At 37.6% G+C, this 23,203-nt stretch overlaps 1 protein-coding gene across 2 annotated transcripts in view; it reads left to right on the top strand.

Annotated features, from left to right (window-relative positions):
• The window catches only part of PLCB1 (phospholipase C beta 1), an 870,456-nt gene that overhangs the window by 525,362 nt on the left and 321,891 nt on the right, over window positions 1-23,203 (top strand). For both annotated transcript variants that reach the window (XM_020985703.2, XM_020985722.2), the window contains exon 5: window positions 15,929-16,008. In XM_020985703.2, coding sequence (XP_020841362.1) covers window positions 15,929-16,008 — 80 coding nt within the window. The remainder of the gene's footprint in view (window positions 1-15,928; window positions 16,009-23,203) is intronic.

Below are 23,203 nucleotides of genomic sequence, written 5' to 3'. Positions count from 1 at the left end.
TCATTATGTAAAGAAGAATTAGAACTAATGGGAGGAACCATGAGAAAAAAGAAACAAAATAAAACAACTAAAGATTACCCCCCCATTTATGTTTTTTCTTTCTCCTATCTCCCTTTCCCTCCTCACTAGAGTTTTGCTTTCCACCATTGCCTCCCTCAGTCTGCGCTCCCTTCTATCGGCCCCCTTACCACTTCTTCCCTCCCTTCTATCCACCTCCTCCCTCTTCTTTCCCTTTTCCCCTCCTATTTCCTATAGGGTAACTTAGATTGCTATACCTAACTTATTATGTTATTCCCTCTTTGAGCCAATCAGATGTGTTTTAGAACAAGGATGGTACTCTGCCTTGAACATCTTCCTCATGGTTTGTCAGTAACAGCAGCAGCTGCGTTGCTCACTCCCCAGGTTTACTCAAAGGATTCTCTGTCAAGTAGCCCTGCCATCACCCCTGAGTGATCTCAAGTTTGGGGGGAAACTGGAAAAAACAACTCCAACTCATCAAATATCTTTGGACCACTGCCTTAAAAAAATATCTAGGGGACCACTGTCCTAGGCAATGAAAAGGAGAAAAAATTGGGCAAAGAAAGATAGGTAGAGAATGAGAGAGAAAAGGGAGCCTTGTAGCCTCTGTCTCTGGTATCCCAAGTTGCCTACCCTTGATGTAGAACAATGGATCTTTATTTTGTGTGTGTCATGAACCATGGCAATTTGGTGAAGCCTATGGACCCTGGTCTTAGAATGTTTTAAATGCATAAAATATATAGGATTCCATAGGAACCCAATTATATTGAAATAGTCTTCAAAATATATTTTTTAAACTAAAAGATCCCCATGTTAAGAATTCCTATTATGGAACGTGCTTCAGCAAAATTTTGGGGAAAAAGAGGTCTTAGAAGTGTCTACAAATGGATATTATAAGAAAATTAGAATACTGAGGAAAGTACATGGTGCTCTTATTTCATTTTGCTCTAGGGTAATCTCTTAAAATTTTTCAAATTCTCTAGTAGATGTTCCTTACAAAGAGTTCAACTTAGCTTATCTGCTTTGTAAATGGTGGATGAATTTATGAGACATTAATCTGGATATGCTGTTTGACCTTTCTTTAACTGAAATGATCAACCAGTAATAGCACAGTACATTGGGGGGTGGTTGGGTTTTTTTGTGTGTATGTTTGTGTGTGTGACTAGGACCTGGACCTTAGTGACCTCCCCCCCCCACCTTGGAACATAGCATATATCTTATAAAATTGTTTTATTAAAAACTATTTTCCTTAGAAAATAGGGTTTTGAAACTTGGGAACCTACTTCTCCAAAGTCTCTTATTTAGTGCTCAGATATACTTGAGGTTACCTAACTGACAAATTCATGTGTATGAATTTATATGAGTCTCTCTAGCCAATCACGATTGGGAACAATATTTGATACCTAATTTCACTGTTGCTTATTAATCCAAAGCCTATATCATTTAGATGAAGGCCCTTACCAAAAATGTTATTTACCTGTTGGCAATGTGGTGGTTTGGGTTTTGGAGTTAAGAAGATAAAAGGCAAGGATTTTGACCTTTTAAATTGTGAATGATGTCATTCTGAAATAATCATTTAGAAATTCTGAATCTCAAAAGTCAAGGGAGATACAGTCACAATAAAAAGGACAAAAGAATAGGTTGGGTCCAGATATCTCCCTTAAGCTGAGAAAATACTAAATATTGACTGAACTTTGAAGAGATTTCAAGTTCAATCTGAAGCACTTCTAGAGGAAGGTAGGAAAGAGGCCTTACTTGAGAAAAAAAATGTGTCCCCCAAATCCCATTATTCCCCATCCCATACAAACATGTCTTCTATCTTCTGTTCCTAATTCCTTCTGGTTAACTTGGGTAAACTAAGGATATGGTGACCTCAACATGACAGGAAGAATCATAAAATTGGAAGGGTCATAGAAGCAAAGAGCTGGAAGGGATCTCAGAAATCATTTAGTCCAACCCCTTCATTTCATACATAAGGAAACTCAGGGTCAGGGAAGTGAAGTGATTTGCCCAAGGTCACATGGGGAGTAAACATCAGAGAGAGGATTTGAACCTAGGCCCTCTAACTCCAATGACAATGCTTTCCCCCTGAACCATGATACCCCTGGTAGCATGGATCTTAAGAGAGACCAAATATTCCAACTCCTTCATTTCATAGGGAAAGTAACTTGACTCAGAAAGGTGACTTATTATTCTAACATTACACAGATAATTAAAAGCAGAGCTATTATCAGAGCCCAGATATTTTGACTGGTAGCCCAATGTCCATTTTGCTATGCCATATTACCTCTCCTTAAGATCTATAGTTACCTCTAGTTCTAAGTGTCTTATTTTGTTTTTTTGTTTTTTTGTTTTTTTATCAAGAACTCTGAAAAATGAAAACAAAACTTTTGCTTGATTTTTTTCCCTTCATACTTTAACTTCTAAACAAAAGGCATCTTGGTATTTTCTAAGATAAAAATTATATGCAGTGAGATACCCCTAAAGGAAAGATAAGTTTCTTAAATCATCGTTTTGTTCCTGTCATCACCACTATTGTCTTGGGAAGTACAGCTAGATTTGGCCAAATAGGAATCATAACTTTAGAGCTTTAAGACAAAAGATCACAGATTTAGAGGCAATCAAATCCTCCTTTTACAAATGAGGAACCAAAGCCTAGAAAGATTAAGTGATTTACTCATGTTTCACAGCTAGTAAGTGACAGAGACAAAATTCGAGCTTAAATTCTCTAGTTACCACACTGCTTTCAGAACTGTGTTAGAGGTAGTACTATTTTAGAGGTTTTTAGGAAGAGATTTCCCATGTATCTTAATGAGAAAAGTCCAAAAGAATGGAGATTATGAATGGTATTATTGACCACAAATGACAACTGAGCATATATTAATAACTAAGTCCCAAGGGCTTAGTTTCACCCCTACGTACTATCTTTATGGGAATGACCAAAACATAAAGCACATCAAGGGCATTCTTGATGAAAACGTGAGAAGTAGGGAGGTTTTCACAGATGATTTTCTCCATCATATTGTAATATAATGTACCCTCTCATTTCTGGTCATGCACACATGTATCCTTTATTGCAAAGAAAAGGAAGGCAAGAAACAAAGGGAATGTTACCAAATACAAGTAATCTATCATTAGACTGTTTTTATCTCATTCCTCTGCTCTTCTTCTTGCCTTATCCCTGATACATATCATTATCCTAGGCATATACGTGTGTTTGTGTGTGTGTGTGTGTGTGTGTGCGTGTGCGTGCGCACGTAAAATAAGTGACACTCCACTATAGGACTTTCTGCCCAAAGTGAGTGCTGAATGGAGGAAAAAAGCCTCAAACCCATACTACACCCAATAATGATCAAGAAATTCAATGATAAATCTAAAATTAGTTCTTCCATCGTAGAAATGCACAAACAATAAGCAAGATTCCCATGGGTAATAGGAAAGGAGGTCTCATCAGGAAGGGAAGTCCCGATGCAGACAATAAAGCCAATAGCTTACTAGCTCAAGCAAAGCCAGACCAGAAATGTGTAGCCTGCAAGAATTTGTGTCTCAAGTAAGCAAGAGTTCCCCTGAGAAAACCCAGGGTTTCCCTGAGAAAAAAACCAGGATTGCCAGAAAATCGCAGGTTTGGGATATTGGAAGCCCTGGGTGTAGAAATAACCGCTGCAGGATGGCAGCACTCAGACAAGAACACCCCAGACCCAGGGACTCTGAAGCAATTACACACTTCCCTGAAATGCCGTAGAGCACCCTGAAGATCTGGCACTCAGAACCTCAGAGATCCGAGACCTAACCTTTGGAGACGGGAATCAACACAGAAGCCCATGTGGCCTAGCATGAGACCAAGAAAGATGGCTCACTCCACAGAAAAAGTGTAGCGGGAGTGGGGGGGTAGGGGGAGAGCTTCAATCCAGTAATTAAACCTGAAAAGATGAGTAAATCAACAAGATTCCAATTAATATAAATAAGTGTCACAGATCTAGGGAGCCCCCCAAGGAGGAAAGATTATCTCGATGGCAACTGTAAGCAGAGACTCGAAGAGAAAAAAAGTGATTTCCACCAAAAATTGGTGATGAATCAGGAAATTTTAGGTTGGTTTTTTTTGTTTGTTTTTCCCCCCTAGGCAATGGGGTTAAGTGACTTACCCAGGGTCACAAAGCTAGTAAGTGTTATTTGTCTGGGGCCAGATTTGAACTCAGGTCCTCCTGCCTCCAGGGCCAGTGCTCTATCCAGGAAATTTTTTAAAATGAAATTAAAGTTCTAGAGTAAAGAATTAGAAGGAGAATAAAAAGCTTAGAAGGGAAAGAGGAAAACATTTCCCCAAGTATGGACTATGGACTTCTTTAAAACACACACACACACACACACACACACACACACACACACACACACAAATTAATATAGCCAATATCCCTTTCCAAGTGAGCAAAGGAATTTACCTTTCTAGGTTTCTTCTGACTCTGGTATTTGCATTACAAAGTTCCTACTCAGCTCTGTTTTTTCACCAAGCACTGTGCTCAGTGCTTTACAATTATTATCTCATTTAATCTTCATAACAATCCTGGGAAGAGGATGTTAATATTATGTGCATTTTAACAAACTGAGACAAGACAGAGGTTCAATGACTTACTGAAGGTCATACATCCAAAAGAGTCAGAGGTCAAATTTGAGCTCAGGTGTTCCTGACCCTAGGCCCAGTGCTCTCTTCACTGCCTCATCTAGTAAACTTGACTCCATGAGACATCAAAAAATATTTAAACAAAATCAAAAGATAAAAAATGAAATAAATATAACTTATGTGATATTAAAAAAATGCAACTAAACATAAAAACAAATCAAGAAGAGGTAATTTAAGAATCTTCAGAATCCCTGAAATGGATGTTTTTGTTTTTGTTTTGTAAACCTGGATGCTATATTTCAAGATATCATGAATCAAAATGCCCTGAATCTATTAAAACTGGAGGACAAAAGAAATCATCCAACAATGACCTCTTTAAAGGCCCTAAGAGGAAAATCATAGGAATATTATAGTCAAAATCTAGAACTCCTATATCAAAGAAAAAGAAATGTTGCAAGCATACAGAAAAAAGGAAATAAAGTACCAAGGAAACAATATTAGTATCACACAAGACCATATAGCTTCTAATGAAAAAAGGGCAATTTTTGGATAATAATATCCTAAAAAGCAAAAGATACATTTTTACATGTTCACACACACACACACACACACACACACACATACACACCCTGTTTTTACCTTGTAAAGCTGAATATAATTCTACAGGGTAAATAGTGCATCTTTAATGGACTGGAGTACTTGCAAACATTTTGGGGGGGAAAAACAGAACTGAGTAGGAACTTTGTAATTCAAATACCAGAGTCAGAAGAAACCTAAGAAGGTAAATTCCTTCCAGCACTCACAAAGGAATATAAGATGATGTAATGCTAATTTTCTAATAGGAAGAGAGGGGACAAGTGTTCTTTCAGATCCTTCAGGAAGCGGTGGTGGGATCAAGCATCAGGTAGATCTCACTCGTATCTGAAACATACAAAGGAGGGCTGAACACACACAATTGAATCTAGAGATATGTAGTATTCAACAGAAAAATGAGCACAGATAGGAAAGGAAAGTAGGATTAAGAGAGAGGATAACTTGGTAAAAGGAAGAAAACAATCTTCCAGAATATTTAAAAGAGAATTAAAGGGAGAAAGGGAAGAAAAACAAAAGAACTAGGATTTAATTAGATGCCTTCCTTTCCCTTTTTGGTAGCTGGGGAATAGCTGAACCCATTATGGTATATGAAACTAATAGAATATGATCTCCTCATAACAAATGGCAAAGGAGATGATTTCAAGAATCCTCAATACTATGTGAACTGAATATGTGTCACAGGTGAGTTTTGAGCTAAGGCCTTCCTGTTTCCAGGGTCAACTCTCTATTGCATACCACACTACTCGCTTCTTAGTAAAACTGACCTATCAAAGTCTCATAAATGCTATGCTCTCACAAAGCATTGGTTTTGATTTCAAGAAAAACGCTTTCCAGCTGTGGTACCATCTTTAAATGGTAAAAAACAAAAACAAAAAAAACCTATCTATTTTTTAAGACAAATGTGTTTAAAAGTCTTTTCAGATAGATGCAGTTGAGAAAATGAGCTGATCCAACCAATGCTAGAGTTAGATGGGCTGCAGGAGGCACTTGTTTGCCCAAGTTCCAGACTATTTGATAGGTAGGCATAGAGTTAATGAGAATGACATGAATGTCAATTAGACCAACGGGACTTTGCCTGCCCCCCCCAAAAAAAATATCAGAGCTAGAATTGTAGGTTTTTGTTCCATTAATATCAAAATAACTTGTTTGTAATTGTAATCTGTTGCTAAGCTGATGTGTCCTGTTTAGTAAATAAATACATGGGAAACAGGTTCCCCAATGGGAAGAGGGAAGGATGTAGGTGGGGAAGCACAGCCCTCTGGTGATTCCCAGTAGTGTCTAGTTTCCAAATCTTTTGATTTGCTGTGTCTCTTCACATTGTTGAGTTGGCCATAAGTCCATCATTACACATCTGTAGTGAGAAGCAGTGACTCTATTAAGCTATACCCACTTTCCCAAGAAACACTCTGGCTTTTAGCTAAATGATTACAGGCTTTTTAAAAGGGACAGTTTTGTGTCTCTAAAGGAGTTATAGTCCTTATATATGAACCCAGCTGGCCCAGTGCTTTGAAATGGATCCTACTAATCTTGACCTATATTGACCATATTTTCTAAACCCCAAAGCAAGAAACATGTCTGATAAAGGCTAGGCCTCATTGCAAGGCCTCCTTAAAAGCTTAACTTCTCTTCTTAGAATCCAGCTTATCTTAGAGAAGCCAGAACAGATGGTCCTGTTACTTATATCTATGTGTGTTTTCTAAATCTTCAGATTTCACTAGATACTGAATAAAAAGCTCAACCTATTTGCTCTTTTTAAAAAATGTTTACATCATGGTTGGCTTTTGGCTACTTAGTTTGAATGACCAAAAAATTTCATTTTATTTCTTTTTAAGGGAAACATACTTTCCGCATTGCAAATCTATTGCAATAATAGTTATTGAAACGCTTGCTTTGAGCTTTGTCCCCAGAGATTCCTTTACTTGAGCTCTGCCCGCCCCAGAACAATCTGAGCTAAGATCACAGGCATACTGGAAGGCTGAAAGCTCAGTACAGAGGTGAACTGAGATCAGTCAGTCATGCTATCTGTGAGCTCAGGCCTGAGGAATAGCTGATAATGTTTTCTTTTTCTCATCCTTTTTCATCTCCTGATCTAAAGAGCTACTTACTATTCCCCTCTCTTAACCCTTTTAGTCCTTTCTTTTTCTCTCCCTCTCCTATTTTCAGCTCCATTATCTTAACAACTATCACCCAAGGCTATATTCCTTTCCTTAAATTTCTTTTTTCTTCAACCTACTCCCATCTCAAACCCACAGTAAAGAAGAAAATGATTTTGTTTTTAAAATGAAGTGACAAAATATAGAAAATCTTTTCTCTTAAATACCCAACTCGAGTTCTCAGCCAAAATATCATACTGTGTTTGGGTATAGACAATCAACTAAAAAACTAGTTGAAATAATTACCAACTTCAGTCAAGTTACAGGATATAAAATAAACCCACATAAATCATCAGCATTTCTATATGTTACCGACTAAGTTCAGAAGCAAGAAATAGAGAAATTCCATTTAAAATAACTACAGGCAGTATAAAATGCTCAGGAGTCTACCTGCCAAGACAAACCCAGGAGCTATATGAACACAATTACAAAACACTTTTCACACAAATAAAGCCAGATCAAAACAACTGGAAAAATATCAATTGCTCATGGGTAGACTGAGCCAATAAAATAAAAATGACAATTCTACCTAAATTAATTTACTAAATTGTCATACCTATCAAACCACCAACATTATTTTATAGAGCTAGAAAAAAATTTAAAAATCATCTGGAAGAACAAAAGGCCAGGAATATCAAGGGAATTAAGAAAAATAGGAAAGAACCTTAGATGTCTTCTAATCAAATCTCCTCATTTTGCAGAGGAAACTGAGACCTAGCAAGATCAAATTAGTTACTGAAGCTCTCACAGGTAGTGATTGGCAGGTCTAACATTTAAGTATGGTTCAAATCCAACCTTTCTTGCCCCTTCCATTATACCACATAGTTTTGTGTCCATGAGTTATAATTTTATTATAAATAAGTGCTCTCTCCCTTGTTACCATCACTTACCGTCCTCTCATTCATCTTCACCCTTGCTGTATACTTCCTAGAACTTCAACTCTGGTCTCCCCTTCCTTTGAATCCTATGGAAACCCCTTTCTGTTTTTGACAAGCTTCCCTTTATCTTAGCCCTTTTTTAAACTTTTCCTCATCTTCTACAACTGGCTTCCTCTAAAAGACACCATATTTCTGAACATCCTCTCCAGTATAGGATAGACCATGTCTGTCACCTGTATACTGGATTCAGAGGAGATATAGGCCTACTCCTTTCTCTTTGCTTCCATTCCAGACCCTCTTTCTCTGCTGCAATCACTCAGCACCCTCTCCTCTGAGAAGTTTTGTGTTCCATCTACTTATGCCCTCTTCAGATCCTGTAGCACTTAACTACTAGCCCTGAAGTCATTTGCCCCTCTTTCCTTAGTAGTTCAGTACCTGCTTCACAATTTTCTTTAATTCCCCAGGGTACTTTAGTACACACACACACACACACACACACACACACACACACACACACACTTATACATGTATGTGAATATCACATATATTTCATATATGTGTGAAACATATGCATATGTGGACAGATAGATAATATCCTCTCAAAAACATTAATCTTATAGTTCATTAACCTTCCCAATGCCCATGACCTTCAACTTCACTCCATCTTCGCAATACAGAGGGATAGCTGCCATACTTTTGATCTCACAGTGGTCCCTAAGTGGTCTACTTCCTTGATCAAGCACTCTGGAGTTCTTTCATGTGACCCTAACCTTCTCACCTACTGTATCCACCTTTTGCCTCGCTTCTAAATCTCACCCTGATCTCTAGTCCCTTCATTTCTCAGGCCAGCATCACCCCTGTTCTGCTTTTACTTTCTTTTCTTCCTAACATCAACGCTATAATCAGTTAAATGATAGGATTTCCTCTATGGTAGAACCTCTTTCACCTCATCGTATGATCCCCATTGTCTTCCTTATCCACTCCCACTTTCATATTGCTGAATAGAATTCCAGGAGGTCACACAACTGTGTGTGTGGTCTTCTGCACATTTGTTTTTAAATAATATCAACTCAGTGAAGACCCAGTTGATTCTTCCCTATCATAACACTCATAACTGCTGTTCTAAACTTACATTTCTCTCCTTAAGCCTCCCTTTTACATCTCAAAAATTCCTTGACATCATATGCTACTTTCTCTTGATGAAAACATAACTTATCTTCTTGCCAAGGACAACTTTTCAACCTGTGGCATTGATCCATCCTCCAACTATGTCCTCTGGCAGCTTGACCCCAAAATCATCCCCATATTTTTCTCTTATTTTCAGTCTCTTCCTATATATTGGCTTCTCTGCTGCCTACAAACCTGTCCGTATGTTCTACATTAAAAAAAACACACATCTGAATGCCTAGAAAAAGTAATTTTTAGTAATTTTCTTCACTTCTTATCCTGGCTGTCAGTATGTTACTAGGGAAAAATTTCTGGTTTGAAATAAGAGCAATTTGATGTTTAACCCAGATCTACTGCTTACTGCCTTGAGCAAATCACCTAAACTCTGTTTGCCTCAGTTTTCTCATCTGTAAAATGAGGGGGTTGCTTCCTTTACAGTCAGTTTAGTGTTGCTTCTTGCAGAAGGCTTATATTGATCCCTCCAGTTCCTAGTTCCTGGCCCTCTCTAGGATATCACTTTGTGTTGACTTTATATATTTGTATTTACTTATCTGTGTCTGTGCCCTAATGGTAAGCATGTTGAGGAAAGAGGCAGTTTTGTTTTTGTCTTTGTGTCACTACAACCAAGCACATCCCCAGACACATAGTAGACTCTTAGTGTTTATTGAAAGGATAGATGAATTAATTAATTAACCAATTGATCTCTGTATTTAAATATCTAGCAAAGAGCCAAAAGCAGTTGGTGATGACAGAGTCCAAATACTATGAGCTATACCACAAACCTGGCTTTCCCTGTAATGGTTAGATCTTTCCTTACTTAGGTTGTGACACTGTATTAGTTGAGAACTACAGAGGGGAGGGAAAGGAAGCAAATATTTATGGAGCACCTACTACAGACCAGGCAAAGTGCTAAGTACTTTACAGATATTATCTTATTTGATCCTGAGGACAACACAGTAAGGGAGGTGCTAATATAATTCCCATTTAATAGTTAAGGAAACTGAGGCAGAAAGAAGTTAAGTGACTTGACTTGACCAAGGTCACTAGGAAATAAGTGTCTGAAGTCACATTTGAACTCAGGTCTTCCTGACTCTGGCCCAGCACTCACTTTATGACCATCTTCCTTCCTCCTTCTGAAAAATCTACATGAAAGTTACCAATATGAAGCATAAATAGAATTTTTATAAAGGAATTTTTGAGTGACGAATTTAGGGGCTCAACATTTGTTTCTGTTTCTGTTTTATTTTTTTTTCTTCCAAAGCCCTTCATGACCTAAAGTAGTGTTGGCTGAAGTAGGCTTGGAGGAGGATTATAAAGACTGAAAGGGAGTTTGAAAATGAGGGTAAATTGCTGCAGTTTTAAAGCCCAAGTTTGGGGATACTTTTTGCTGCTCACTGGCTCAAGCTTCATGTTTATGGAGTAAAATCGCTGTGTAGCCCTAGGGATGACCTTGTTTTCCTTGGGAGCCTGGTTGCTATTGTGACTTAAAAGGCAGTGGAGTAGACATCCGTGTCGCACAAAAAAGAGGAGGAAGGCAACTTGGTGCCAAAGATGACTGCATATAAAAAACTTTAGTCATAAAAGGATGGTTGTCCATGGTATACTGGTTATTGTAATGAATGAATGCCAATATATGGTTAAAAAAAAAATCTATGGGGGAGAATCAGGATCTCCAGTAGTGTCAAGTTTGACATCCAACTTGTGGTGGAATATATAGGCTATGATAACCTTAATGTCTTAGATTTAGAGCTAGGAATTAATCTAGTTCAACTAGCTCCTCCTCCCCCAGTACATACAAATGAGGTAAATGAAACTCAGAGAGGTTAAATGATTAGCTTAATGTTGTACTGACCACTCCAGAGTTTTGTTTAAAGAAAAAAAAAACTTTCCATAGGTCCACTGATATTTATTTTCCTTTCATACACTAGAGGAGACATAGTATACTCAGATTTATAGATAACAGGTCCCTGGTGGGGTGGGGATGGAGAAGGAATTAAGTATTTATATAGTACCTGCTATGTGTCAGGCATTGTGCTAAGCACTTTTTATAAGTATCTCATTTGATCCTGGCAACAACCATAGGAGGTCTATACTATTATTATCCCCACTTTACAGTTGAGGAAACTGAGGCAAACAGAGGTTAAATGACTTGCCCAGCATCACACAGTAAATGTCTGAGGCCAGATTTCAACTCAGGTCTTCCTGACTCTAGGCTCAGGGTTCTATCTACTGTGCCATCAGCTGCCTTGTTAGTTAAGAAGGAAGTCTGCAGCAGCTGAGACTGAGAGTTAAGAAAAGGTTATGAAAAATGAGGAAAATAGGAAAAAGAGTTGGCATGATGGTAGGGTCAGTCAATTAGAGAATATAGGAGGAGGTGGATTAAGAATACACATAAAGAGATTACCCTTGGCATGCAGGGGCAGGGGAGAACTCATCATCAGAGGCTGAAGGCAGTAATGGAGCATGATGTTAGAAGGATATGAGATGAAGAGGAGGGGAAAAAAGTAAGCTCTTGATGGATGGCCTCAATTTTTTCAGTGAATATGAATTGAGGTCTTCAGCTGAGCAGATCAGGGAAGGGGATGCTTGAGGAAAGAAGAGAATGTTTGGAACAGCTGCTGTGGCGACTGATATAGAGACTCAGTTTGGGAGGAAGAGTAGTATTGTCTTCTTGCAGTGAGGGCCCAGCATGGTTTCATGATTTTCTCTACTTCCATTCAGCAGCATATGAGTTGGATGGTGAGAGTAATCCATGGCTGAGGTTAGGCAAAGGATTGGAAATTAAAGGATAACATAGAGTAAAAGTCCTTCATCCAGGGACCTTCCTATGATTTACTCCTTCCTAAGTCTTTGCTCCATCTATGACTTCCAATTCCTCTAAGGTCTGTCTCAGGCCATTACCCTCCTCTGGCTATATTTGAGTCCCTTTCCAATCCTGACCAAAAGGTAAAGTAATTCAACTCTGTTATTTTCTACTTTCCAAGTCTTTTTGTTCCTTTGTCCTAACACAAATTACATGTTGCCTCACTATCTCTAATGTTCAACATATCTCCCTATCTACCTATCCCTTCCTTGTTTCTTACAAACAGGACCATCCTTAAAAACAAATCCCCACTCAACCCTTCTATGCCTACCATTTTTTCATCCTATCTCTTCTCCCCTTTTCAATCAAACCTCCTTTAAAAAGTTTACACTTCTATCATTTTCTCTCCTGACTTCATAATTGGACTACAACTTCTCTCCAAGTTACCAAAGATATCTTAATTGCCTAGCACCATGTCCTTTTCTCAGTCCTCATCATTCTTAATTCCTCTTCAGCATTTTGTACAATTGATCACCTTTTCTTCCTGGAAACTCTTCTTTCCTCATTTTTTGTGACTGTTTTCTCTGCTGGTTCTCTTTCCCTCTTCTCAGTCTCCTTTGCTGGATATTTATCCATGTTATGACCACTAACTGTAGATGTCTCCCAAGGCTTTGTCTAGGCCTACTATTTCCTTTGGTGATCTCATTGGCTCCCATGGATACATTTATCATCCATGCACATAGTGCCCAAATCTATTTACCCAGCTCTAGTCTCTCTCCTGAGTTCCAGGACCATATCACCATTGAGCTATTGGACATTTTAAACTTGGTGTCTTGAAGGCCTCTAGAACATAACATCTCTATAATAGAACTTACTCTATTTCCCCAAACCTATCCTTCCGAACTTTTGTATTATTGTTCAAGGCAACACCATCCTTATAGTCACTCATTCACATCCTCAGTGTCATCCTCTACTTCTCACTTACTTAACATATCCAATTAGTTGCTAAATCTTGTAATTTCTTTTTAAGACTCTCAAACACTTCTCTCATCTCTCTTTCTTCTTTCATATGGACTCCACCCTAGCAAGCCTTCATCACTTCTAGCTCAGACTATTGCAGTATCCTTCTAATTGGCCTTCTTGACCCAAGTCTCTTCCCCACTTCAGCCCATCCAACCTCCATATAATGATTTTGCTAAAATGTAGATCTTACGACATCATCCCACTATTTAGTTAAATTCCAGTGCTTCTGGGATCAAATATGAAGTCTTTTGTCTAGCTTTTAAAATTCTTTACAACTTGGCCCCTTCCTATCTTTCCAGTCTTTTAACACATTACTTTCCTCATCACATTCTATAGTCAAGTTATTCTGGCCTCCTTACTGTTCCTCACACAACATACCCCATCTCCCATATCTGAACCTTTGCACTAGCTTTCCACTAAAACTAAAATTCTCTGTCTTCTAACTTCTGACTTTTAGAATCCCTAGCTTCCTTTAAGACTTTGCTACAAGACCACCTCCCCCAGTCAGTCTTTCCCAATTCTCCCAGCTGCTAGTGCCTTTCTCTCTAAGGCTATCTTCCATTTACTCTACATTTATCTTACATATATCAATTTAGACATTTAATCTTCTTGAATTCAGAGACTTTTTTTTATTTTTCTTTATATCCCCAGCATTTAGCACAGTACCTAGAACTTAGTAAGCACTTAACAAATACTGATGGCTTGATTTAGGAAGTCACATGACCTTTTGTAAGCAATTTAATAGAGTAGTTGGTATAGAACCAAGATTTTAAGGGCTAAAAGGTAAGTATGCCACAAAGTGTAAGCAGCTCTATCTTTTTGATGTTTGGTGTGAAAAGGGAGAGAGTAATAGGATACATGGGGAAAGGAGAATCAAGAGAAGTTTTCTTTGGAAAGAAGAGACCAAAATATATGCTCTAGCAGGAGTGTGTGAGTAGAAAGGGAGAAATTTAAGATGCAAGGACTGGTAAGGGATCATAACTGATGAAGCAAGATCTCAAGATATGAGGTCAGGAACAGAGAAAAAGAAATCAGCCTTGCAAAAGAAAAGAAGGAAAAAGAAGAAAATGGAAAAAGACAGAGAAATTGTGAGATTTAATTGATTTGATTCATTGCTCTAGAAAATATTTGAGTACCTTCAGTATAAAAGACACTATCCAATTAACTCCCCAGCTAATTATTCAGTTCACCATTTCACTGCCCTTTTGTAAAAACAGTCTTTGCTAGAAAGCTTACTGTGGTTTTGCAGTACTCATAAAGAATAGGAGGCCCTCAAACTTTTTTTTTTGAGCCTCAGTCTTTCATTTCACTAGAAGCTTGAAGATCAGCAGGAGCATAGTGGTTACAAAGAAATATCTGAATAAAATAGAAATGTTGCTGCTGTTAAATTTGTTCCTGTCCCTGCCAGGAATTATGTAAAACAACAAGATAAAACATCCACAGAAGGGGGCATGGCAGGGGCAACTGCCTTGGAAATGTGCCAACTAAGGCTTCGAAGTCTACTGGCAGATTCTAATCTGATAGTCTAATTTCAGCCTTTTTTCAGTCGTATCTCACTCTTTTTGACCCCATTTGAAGTTTTCTAGGCAAAGATACTAGAGTGGTTTGCCATTTCCTTCTCCAATTCATTTTACAAATGAGAAACTGAGGCAAATAGGGCTAAGTGCCTTGTCCAACCAGTAAGTGTCTAAGACTGGATTTGAACTCAAGAAGATGAGCCTTTCTGACTCCACCTTCCCTCTCCATCCCCATCCCTGCCTTCAAGCCACCTAGCTGCCCTCTCATCCAGGACCTACAATTAAATTTTATCTTGGTCTTCAAATTGTTTGAGAGTTGTGTTTGAAGATATCTTGGCAATCAATGAGCCACATTTGCTTGTTTTTTGTTGTGGACTGGGCAGGGCCTAGGTTTTATCTATGTAAAGAACTCCAGCTATAATCTTTAAGAGTTGCCTGGAGTACTAAGAGGTTAAATGTCTTGTCTAGTCTTCCAGTATGAATAAAAATGAAGACTTAAACTTGGACCTTGTTGGTTCCTGGGCAGGCCTTCTATCTACTATACCATGTAACAACTATTTTATTGAAATTCCTCATTTAAAAAAATTCTGTAGTAAATTTAGGCATATGTATTTATATACACAGGGCAGTTAGGTGGCACAGTGGATAGAGTGCCAGGTCTGAAGTCAGAGAGATTCGTCTTCCTGAGTTCAAATCTGAGCTCAGATATTTCCTAGCTCTGTGACCCTGGGAAAGTCACTTAACTCTGTTTGCCTCAGTTTCCTCATCTGTAAAATGAGCTGCATTAGGAAATGATGAACCACTCTAGTATCTTTGCCAAAAAAACCTCAAATGGGGTCAAGAAGAGTCAGATAAGACTGAAAGTACTAAACAACATGTATATACATACATGCATGCCTATACATATAACCACATTCAAAACATATATCAAACTTCTAGCAAACCAGAAAGCAAATTTTAAAAATATTTTTTGCTAAGCAAATGAATAGTAGTAGTAAAGCTGGGATAGGAGGTGGGGAATCTATGTGGACTATGCATTTCTTACAAGCAACAGAAACTCAAATTGAATTCATTTGTCTTCTTGGAAATAAACATAAAAACCAACCTCTTACAACAGTGCTTTATCTGAGCTAACAAAAGTCTAACTTACATCTCTTTAGGAATGGACAGATGAGGTTTTCAGTTTGGCAACAAATCTTCTGGCACAAAACATGTCTAGGGACGCATTTCTGGAAAAAGCGTAAGTAGCTCAAATATTTATTGGTAAGGGTGTTACTTTTCTTTCTGAGTCAGTTTCCTTTCTCCTTTGTTAGCCTTTTGTTTATGTGATTGCTAACTTTTTCATAGTGACAAATATGGATTTTCCTCCAGGGCTGTGTTCTACTATATGATCATGGAAAATTGCCAAGAAACACAAATCCTTTCAGGAAACTGTCTTAGAGTTATTGACGAACAACATGCTTGCATGCCCATGTGTTAATCCCATTGCACACAGTAGGGGGAAAAAAAACCTTCCAAGTCCTGGAATCAGCTCCCAGAATTAAAAACAAAGAATGCTTTATCTTGCTCTCCTTATGCATTTGCAAGTGTTATGACTATTATTAGAAAGGATTTGTGGAATAGTGAGTAGAAGACTGGCCTCAGAGTCAGGATGACTTGGGTTCATGTTTTACCCCTGACATATACTGGCTGTATGGGCAAGATCTTAGCTTCTAAGTGCTGTACCAATGAAATCATAGACTCTCCCACCTCCATGTAGAAGGACAGACACAAGCATTTGTTAAACACCTACTGTATGCCAGGCACTGTGGTAAGCACTTTACATATATCTCATTTGATCCTCACAACAACCATGGAAGGTAGATACTATTATTATCATCCCTATTTTACAATTGAGGAAACTGAGGCAATCAGAGGTTAAGTAGTATGTCCAGGGCCTCACAGTTAGTAAACATCTGAGGCTGTATTTGAACTTAGGTCTCCCTGACTCCAGGTCTAGCACTTTATCCACTGTGCCACCTAGCTTCCTATCTACATACATAAATTCACGTATATATCCTAATTATTAGTCCAGGAAGGAAAATGAACAATACATGCTACTTGTTTTTCTGGCACTTTAAAGTTCTGGTAGGGAACCTCAGTGAAACCACTGCTGTCCCTAGATAAATGCACTGATTCTAGTCTTTGTAACAATGAAAACAGAAGTTCACAAGAAACGTGCCATAAGAAGAGATAGACATATGTAGGGAGAAAAAACACTTTAACTAGATAAAAGAAGGAGAAGGGAAGGAGAAAAAAAAAGATTAAGAAATTGCTATGTAGTCATAAACACTTTGCTACTGTCTATTTGGCCAAGGCAAATGAAGGCTGGCATTTACTTCTGAGTTGTGGCCATGCTGGAATCCATGTAGATTCCATGTGGATTCCATGGCCATGTGGCCATGTTGGAATCCAGAAACTCCATTAATTCATTATCATGGGCTTATATATTGGGCTGTATATAGTGTACTTTCTCCTCCTCTTCTATTTTTCCAAACCTACCTGTCCTTCATGGCTCAGCTCCAGAAAATCTCCTTTGTACAACACCCATTCCTATTAAAAACACTAGAAAGCATAGGTATAAATGGAGTCTTCCTTAAAATAATAAACATTATTTATCTAAAACCTTCAGCAAGCATTATATGTAATGGGGTCAAGCTATAAGTATTTCCAATAAGATGGTGAAACAAGGATGTCCATTATCACCACTGTTATTCAATATTGTACTAGAAACATTAGCTTTAGCAATACGAGAAGAAAAAGAAATTGAAGGTATTGGAATAGGCAAAGAAGAAACAAAGCTATCACTCTTTGCAGATGACATGATGATATACTTAGAGAATCCTAGAGAATCAAGTAAAAAACTACTTGAAATAATAAACAACTTTAGCAAAGTTGCAGGCTATAAAATAAACCCACATAAATCATCAGCATTTCTATATATTACCAACAAAGCCCAACAGCAAGAGATAGAAAGAGAAATCCCATTTAAACTTACTGTAGACATTATAAAATATTTAGGAGTCTACCTTCCGAAACAAACCCAGGAACTCTATGAGCACAATTACAAAACACTTTTCACACAACTAAAATCAGATCTAAATAATTGGAAAAAATCAGCTGCTCATGGGTAGGCTGAGCTAATATAATAAAAATGACAATCCTACCTAAGCTAATTTACTTATTCAGTGCCATACCAATCAAACTACCAAAAAATTATTTTATAGAGTTAGAAAAAATAATAAGAAGATTCATTTGGAAGAACAAAATGTCCAGAATCAAAGGAACTAATGAAAAGAAATGCAGGGGAAGGTGGCCTAGCAATTCCAGATCTTAAATTGTATTATAAAGCAGCAATCATCAAAACTGCTTGGTACTGGCTAAGAAATAGAGTTGTGGATCAGTGGAATAGGTTAAATATGCAAGACACAGTAATCAATGACTATAGTAATCTATTATTTGATAAACCCAAAGACCCCAGCTTCTGGGACAAGAACCCACTCTGAAAAAAACTGCTGGGAAAACTGGAAAAGAGTATGGCAGAAACTAGGCATAGACCCAAATCTCATACCATATACCAAAATAAAGTCAAAATGGGTTCATGGTTTAGATATAAAGGCTGATACTATAAGCAAACTGGGAGAACAAGGAATAGTTTACCTATCAGATCTATGGAGAACAGAAGAATTCATGACCAAACAGGAGATAGAGAACATTATGAAAAGCAAAATGGATCATTTTGATTACATTAAATTGAAAAGTTTTTGCACAAACAAAGCCAATGCAACTAAGATTAGAAGGAAGGTAGAAAATTGGGAAAGAATTTTTACAACCAGTCTCTCTGATAAGGGCCTCATTTCTAAAATATATAGAAAATTAAGACAAATTTATAAGACTACAAGCCATTCCCCAATTGATAAATGGTCAAAAGATATGAACAGATGGTTCTCAGATGAATTAAAACCATCTATAGTCATATGAAAAAATGCTCTAAATCATTACTGAGTAGAGAAATGCAAATCAAAATAACTCTGAGGTACCACATCACACCTATCAGATTGGCCAACATGACAAAACAGGAAAATGATAAATGTTGGAGAAGATGTGGGAAAATTGGAACACTAATGCATTGTTGGTGGAGTTGTGAAATGATCCAACCATTTTGGAGAACAATTTGGAACTATGCCCAAAGGGCTATAAAAATGTGCATACCCTTTGACCCAGCAATAGCACTTCTAGGGCTATATCCCAAAGAGATCATACAAATGGGAAAAGGACCCACGTGTACAAAAATATTCATAGCAGCTCTTTTTGTGGTGGCAAAGAATTGGAAATTGAGAGGATGCCCATCAATTGTGGAATGGCTGAGCAAGTTGTGGTATATGAATGTAATGGAATACTATTGTGCTATAAGAAATGATGAACAGGCTGACTTCAGCAAAACCTGGAAAGACTTGTGTGGTCTGATGCTGAGTGAAGTGAGCAGAACCAAGAGAACGTTGTACACAATGACAGCCACATTGTGCAATGGCTAATATTGATAAACTTAACCCTTCTCAGCAATACAAGGATCTAAGACATCCCCCAGAGGCCTTGTGTGGGAAAATGCTGTCCACATCCAAAGAAAGAACTATGGAAGCTGAATCTCTATCATTTTTTTTTACGCTTATGTTGAGTTTTGTTTCCTCTTTCTAATGGTTCCTCCTATTGGTTTTAATTTTTACTTACAGCTTCACTAATGTGAAGATATGTTTAATAGGAATGCCAACGTATAGCCTATATGAGATTGCGCCCAGTCTTGGGGAGGGTGGTGGGAAGGAAGGGGGAGAAAAATTTTAAACTCAAAAGCATATGGAAGTGATTGTTGATAAGTCAAAATAAATTAATAACATTTAAAAGGAAAGAAAAGAAAAGAAAATCTCCTTTAAACCTTTCCCTGCTTTTCCACCCCCACATTGATTACTTCCTTCTCTGAATTCCTCTTGAAACTTATAAGTACTGCACAGTTTGTCACTCACATATTCTTTAATTGTTTTAATATGGGCTAGTCCTGTCTTTCCAAATAGACAGTAAGCTTGAGGTCATTAGTCATATATCCAAAAAGTATCTCCAACTCTTCTAAGTGCTCTGAGAGGGTAGAAGGTACGAAGATGAATAAGACAGTAGTATGAATAACTGAGATTTGTTTTATGAATGAAGATTCATTGGTCTACAAATACTACGTACTTTCAAGGGAGGTAAAAAGATTGTGCATTGTTATTTGAACCAATTCACTTGCCTTTAGTATAAAAAGGCTCATATTTAACATTAATTTTAGGAAAAGCTTAATCATACAACAAACCCAGATACAAGATTTCTAGGAAAACCTGAAGTTAGGATGTACAGTCTTATGTCCAGTCCTACTTCTTGTGCCCCATCTACCTATGGTCAGTGTTAAATTACTTTGTGATGGAGGCCTGAAGGCCTATGAATCAACTTGAGTTTCATTAATTAATAACTCCTTGGACTTTCTTGCATTTATCAGACCTACTCAAGTAGGCATTGGTTTTGACAGCAAAAATTTTTCCACTGTCTTAAATCTTATAATAATTAAAGGCATCCAGCTCTTTAGAACCAGGCCATGTAATTTTCAAATAATTCCTTTCATCATAACAAGTGAGGACATTTCCTATCCAAGGTATCCAAAACTTACTGCATTCAGATCAAAGAATGAATGGGTTATACACTTATGTAATGTAGCGAAGTAGTGTGTGTATACATACATACATACATACATATACACACACACACGCACACACACACACACACACACACATATATATATATATATATGTACTTATATATATTTTCATACTTATACATGTATTTGCATGGTTTGCAGATGCCAGACAACCTTTGGTTTTATACGTGTGATAGATTGTCATTCATGACCCTGAAGAGCTTGCTAAGGAGCAAAGTATAGGCTACTAAATTGATACTACATCTTCCTCTAGTAGAGGAAGTACTTGTAGCTGAGAAAGAGGACCAACTAATAGACACGTTCAGCAACAGACATAAGTTATCTAAATTTCACCAATTCATTTTCTATTTAAGGAGAAATGGAGAAGAAAAGGCCCTAAGGCTACTTCTTGAGTGTGGGACCAGAGGATAAAACATTTTTAACATATTTGTCTTACATACAATGCATAGATATACAAATGGATCAATTATCTCATCAGTGTGGGTAGTCCTTTGGGTAATGCCTCCTTATAGTGTATAATTCTTTTACATTTCTTTGCCCCCTGTCCTGGCCCAGCCTCTCTGATGGTCCAGATTCCACACAGAGGGCCCAGAAGGAGCAGACTCTATGGGAAACTTTTCCCACAATCTTCTTTCCAGTGTTCCCTTCCCCTGACCCCTGTCTAGTTACACATTGACCCTCCCCCATCCTTATCCCTAAGGGAAGGAACTCAAAGCCTCACTTTATTCTAACCCTCAAGTATTCTTTCTTCATCCCTGAAATGGTGGGCAGGCCTCTCTAGACCTCTCTTATCTTATGTCAAGTGGGGTCACTCACACAATTTATAGGCATGGAGTCACCAACGATAATCCTTCCAGTAAGACGAAGGACCACTAGACCTTGCCATCTGCCCTAACTTTGTGCCAAGTCATTGCTATCTTACTTGCCAATACACCCTAACAACTCCCAAGCCTTGTCAGGTGACACTTTTTAACCAAATTAGCCATTTCTTTTTCCTTCATCTGAATCCTCAAATACATGCATACATACATAATATATACATACAAATATAATACACACATATGTATGTATGTATGTGTGTTGCGTGTACATGTGTTTATATATATATGCATATATATATATATATATATATATACATATGTGTGTGTGTATATATGTGTATATACATACATATATATCAGGGACTGTGCGGATGTTCTCATTATTTCCCCAGCACTAAGCATATAGTGCATTGGTATGTACATTACAAGGGACAGAGTAAACTGATTACATTTACTGATTTATACAAAAATGTTTATATATTTTGACATCCTAAAAAAATCCCAATCCAGTTTCATCTGGTCCATATCAGCTATTCTGAATCAGTCTGAGGTTAAGAGAAGCACCACACCCATGTAGATTTTTGTCACAAAATGATGCCATATCCAAATTATTGCTTGTCCCAAATAATTAATCTATCATTGTTAGGGCTTAATAAATTATTGTTTATTCATGTATTTCTATAAATCATTCATGAACAGAGAATGCAAATGCTGAAGGGTTTTTTCTGGTTCTTTTAGCATTTTCTGTGTACTTGACGTGTCTGTACCTTATTGCACCACATGAGCAATTTATGCCCTTTTCTTATGTTCTTGATGATGTCACTTCTTTGCATGTCATTATTGACAATATGCTTCTGGTAACTTAGGATCCCAGAATTAAGTGGGATTTGAAGAGATCTCTAAGATTATATAGTTTAAACCACTCATTTTACAGATGAGGAAAATGAGACTCAAGGAGGTTGTTACTTATCCATGGTCAATCAGCCATCATTTATCAGAATCAGGGCTTGAACCCAGGTCCATGAACTTCAAAACCAGAATTCTTTTCACTAGTACACACTATGATATGTTCACTTTCCTTTGGGACAACTTCAATTTTATTCATCTGAACCCATTGTATTCCATGAGTCATAGCCATATATTGGTACTGTATATTGGTACTGGTATTTGGTATAAACCAAAGATTGGTTTGTGGGATTGAGGAAACAGCCCATAGCCAACTGTCACTAGGGTGATACCATTTCCCAAATATGATCCGACCCAATATCCTCTTCCCATTTTCTTCTTATACCTTAGGTGTTATAGACTTACAGCTGAAAGGAACTTTAGAGATCATCTAAACCAGCCCCCTTATTTTCCATATGGGAATGCTGAGACCCAGGCAGAGAAGTGACTTGATTAAGGTCACACTAATTGGTAAGCAGTAGAGTTGAGATTCAGACTCAGAATATCTTACTTCCAATGGAGCACTTTTCTGCTACACTATGTATAACCTAAGCTATCATTGATCTGTCCTAGATTATTATTGATCTGTAGTGCTTGTCCAAGATAGATATAGATTTAGATAGAGATAGAGAAAATAGGTAAGATAGATCTCAAGAGATATATAGACATAGACATAGATGTGGATCTGGATATACATGTACATAAACATATCTTTCTGTAGCTATTTCTATACTCATGGACTATGTTAACTGGCTGCCCTCATCCAACTATATGTCATAATCTGGGCAATATGTGTTTTTCCCTTCAGAAATTCCTACCCACATACCCATTGTGTTGTGGAGATGACCTGGAATTTACAGAAGTTATTAAGCAAAGCATGAACTCTAAGA

Source organism: Phascolarctos cinereus, unplaced genomic scaffold, assembly GCF_003287225.1.
Source record: "Phascolarctos cinereus isolate Bilbo 61053 unplaced genomic scaffold, phaCin_HiC Scaffold_2;HRSCAF=192, whole genome shotgun sequence".
Lineage (NCBI taxonomy): Eukaryota > Metazoa > Chordata > Mammalia > Diprotodontia > Phascolarctidae > Phascolarctos > Phascolarctos cinereus.
The sequence above is the reverse complement of the archived record's forward strand: the minus strand, read 5'-3'. Positions and strand labels throughout refer to the sequence as shown.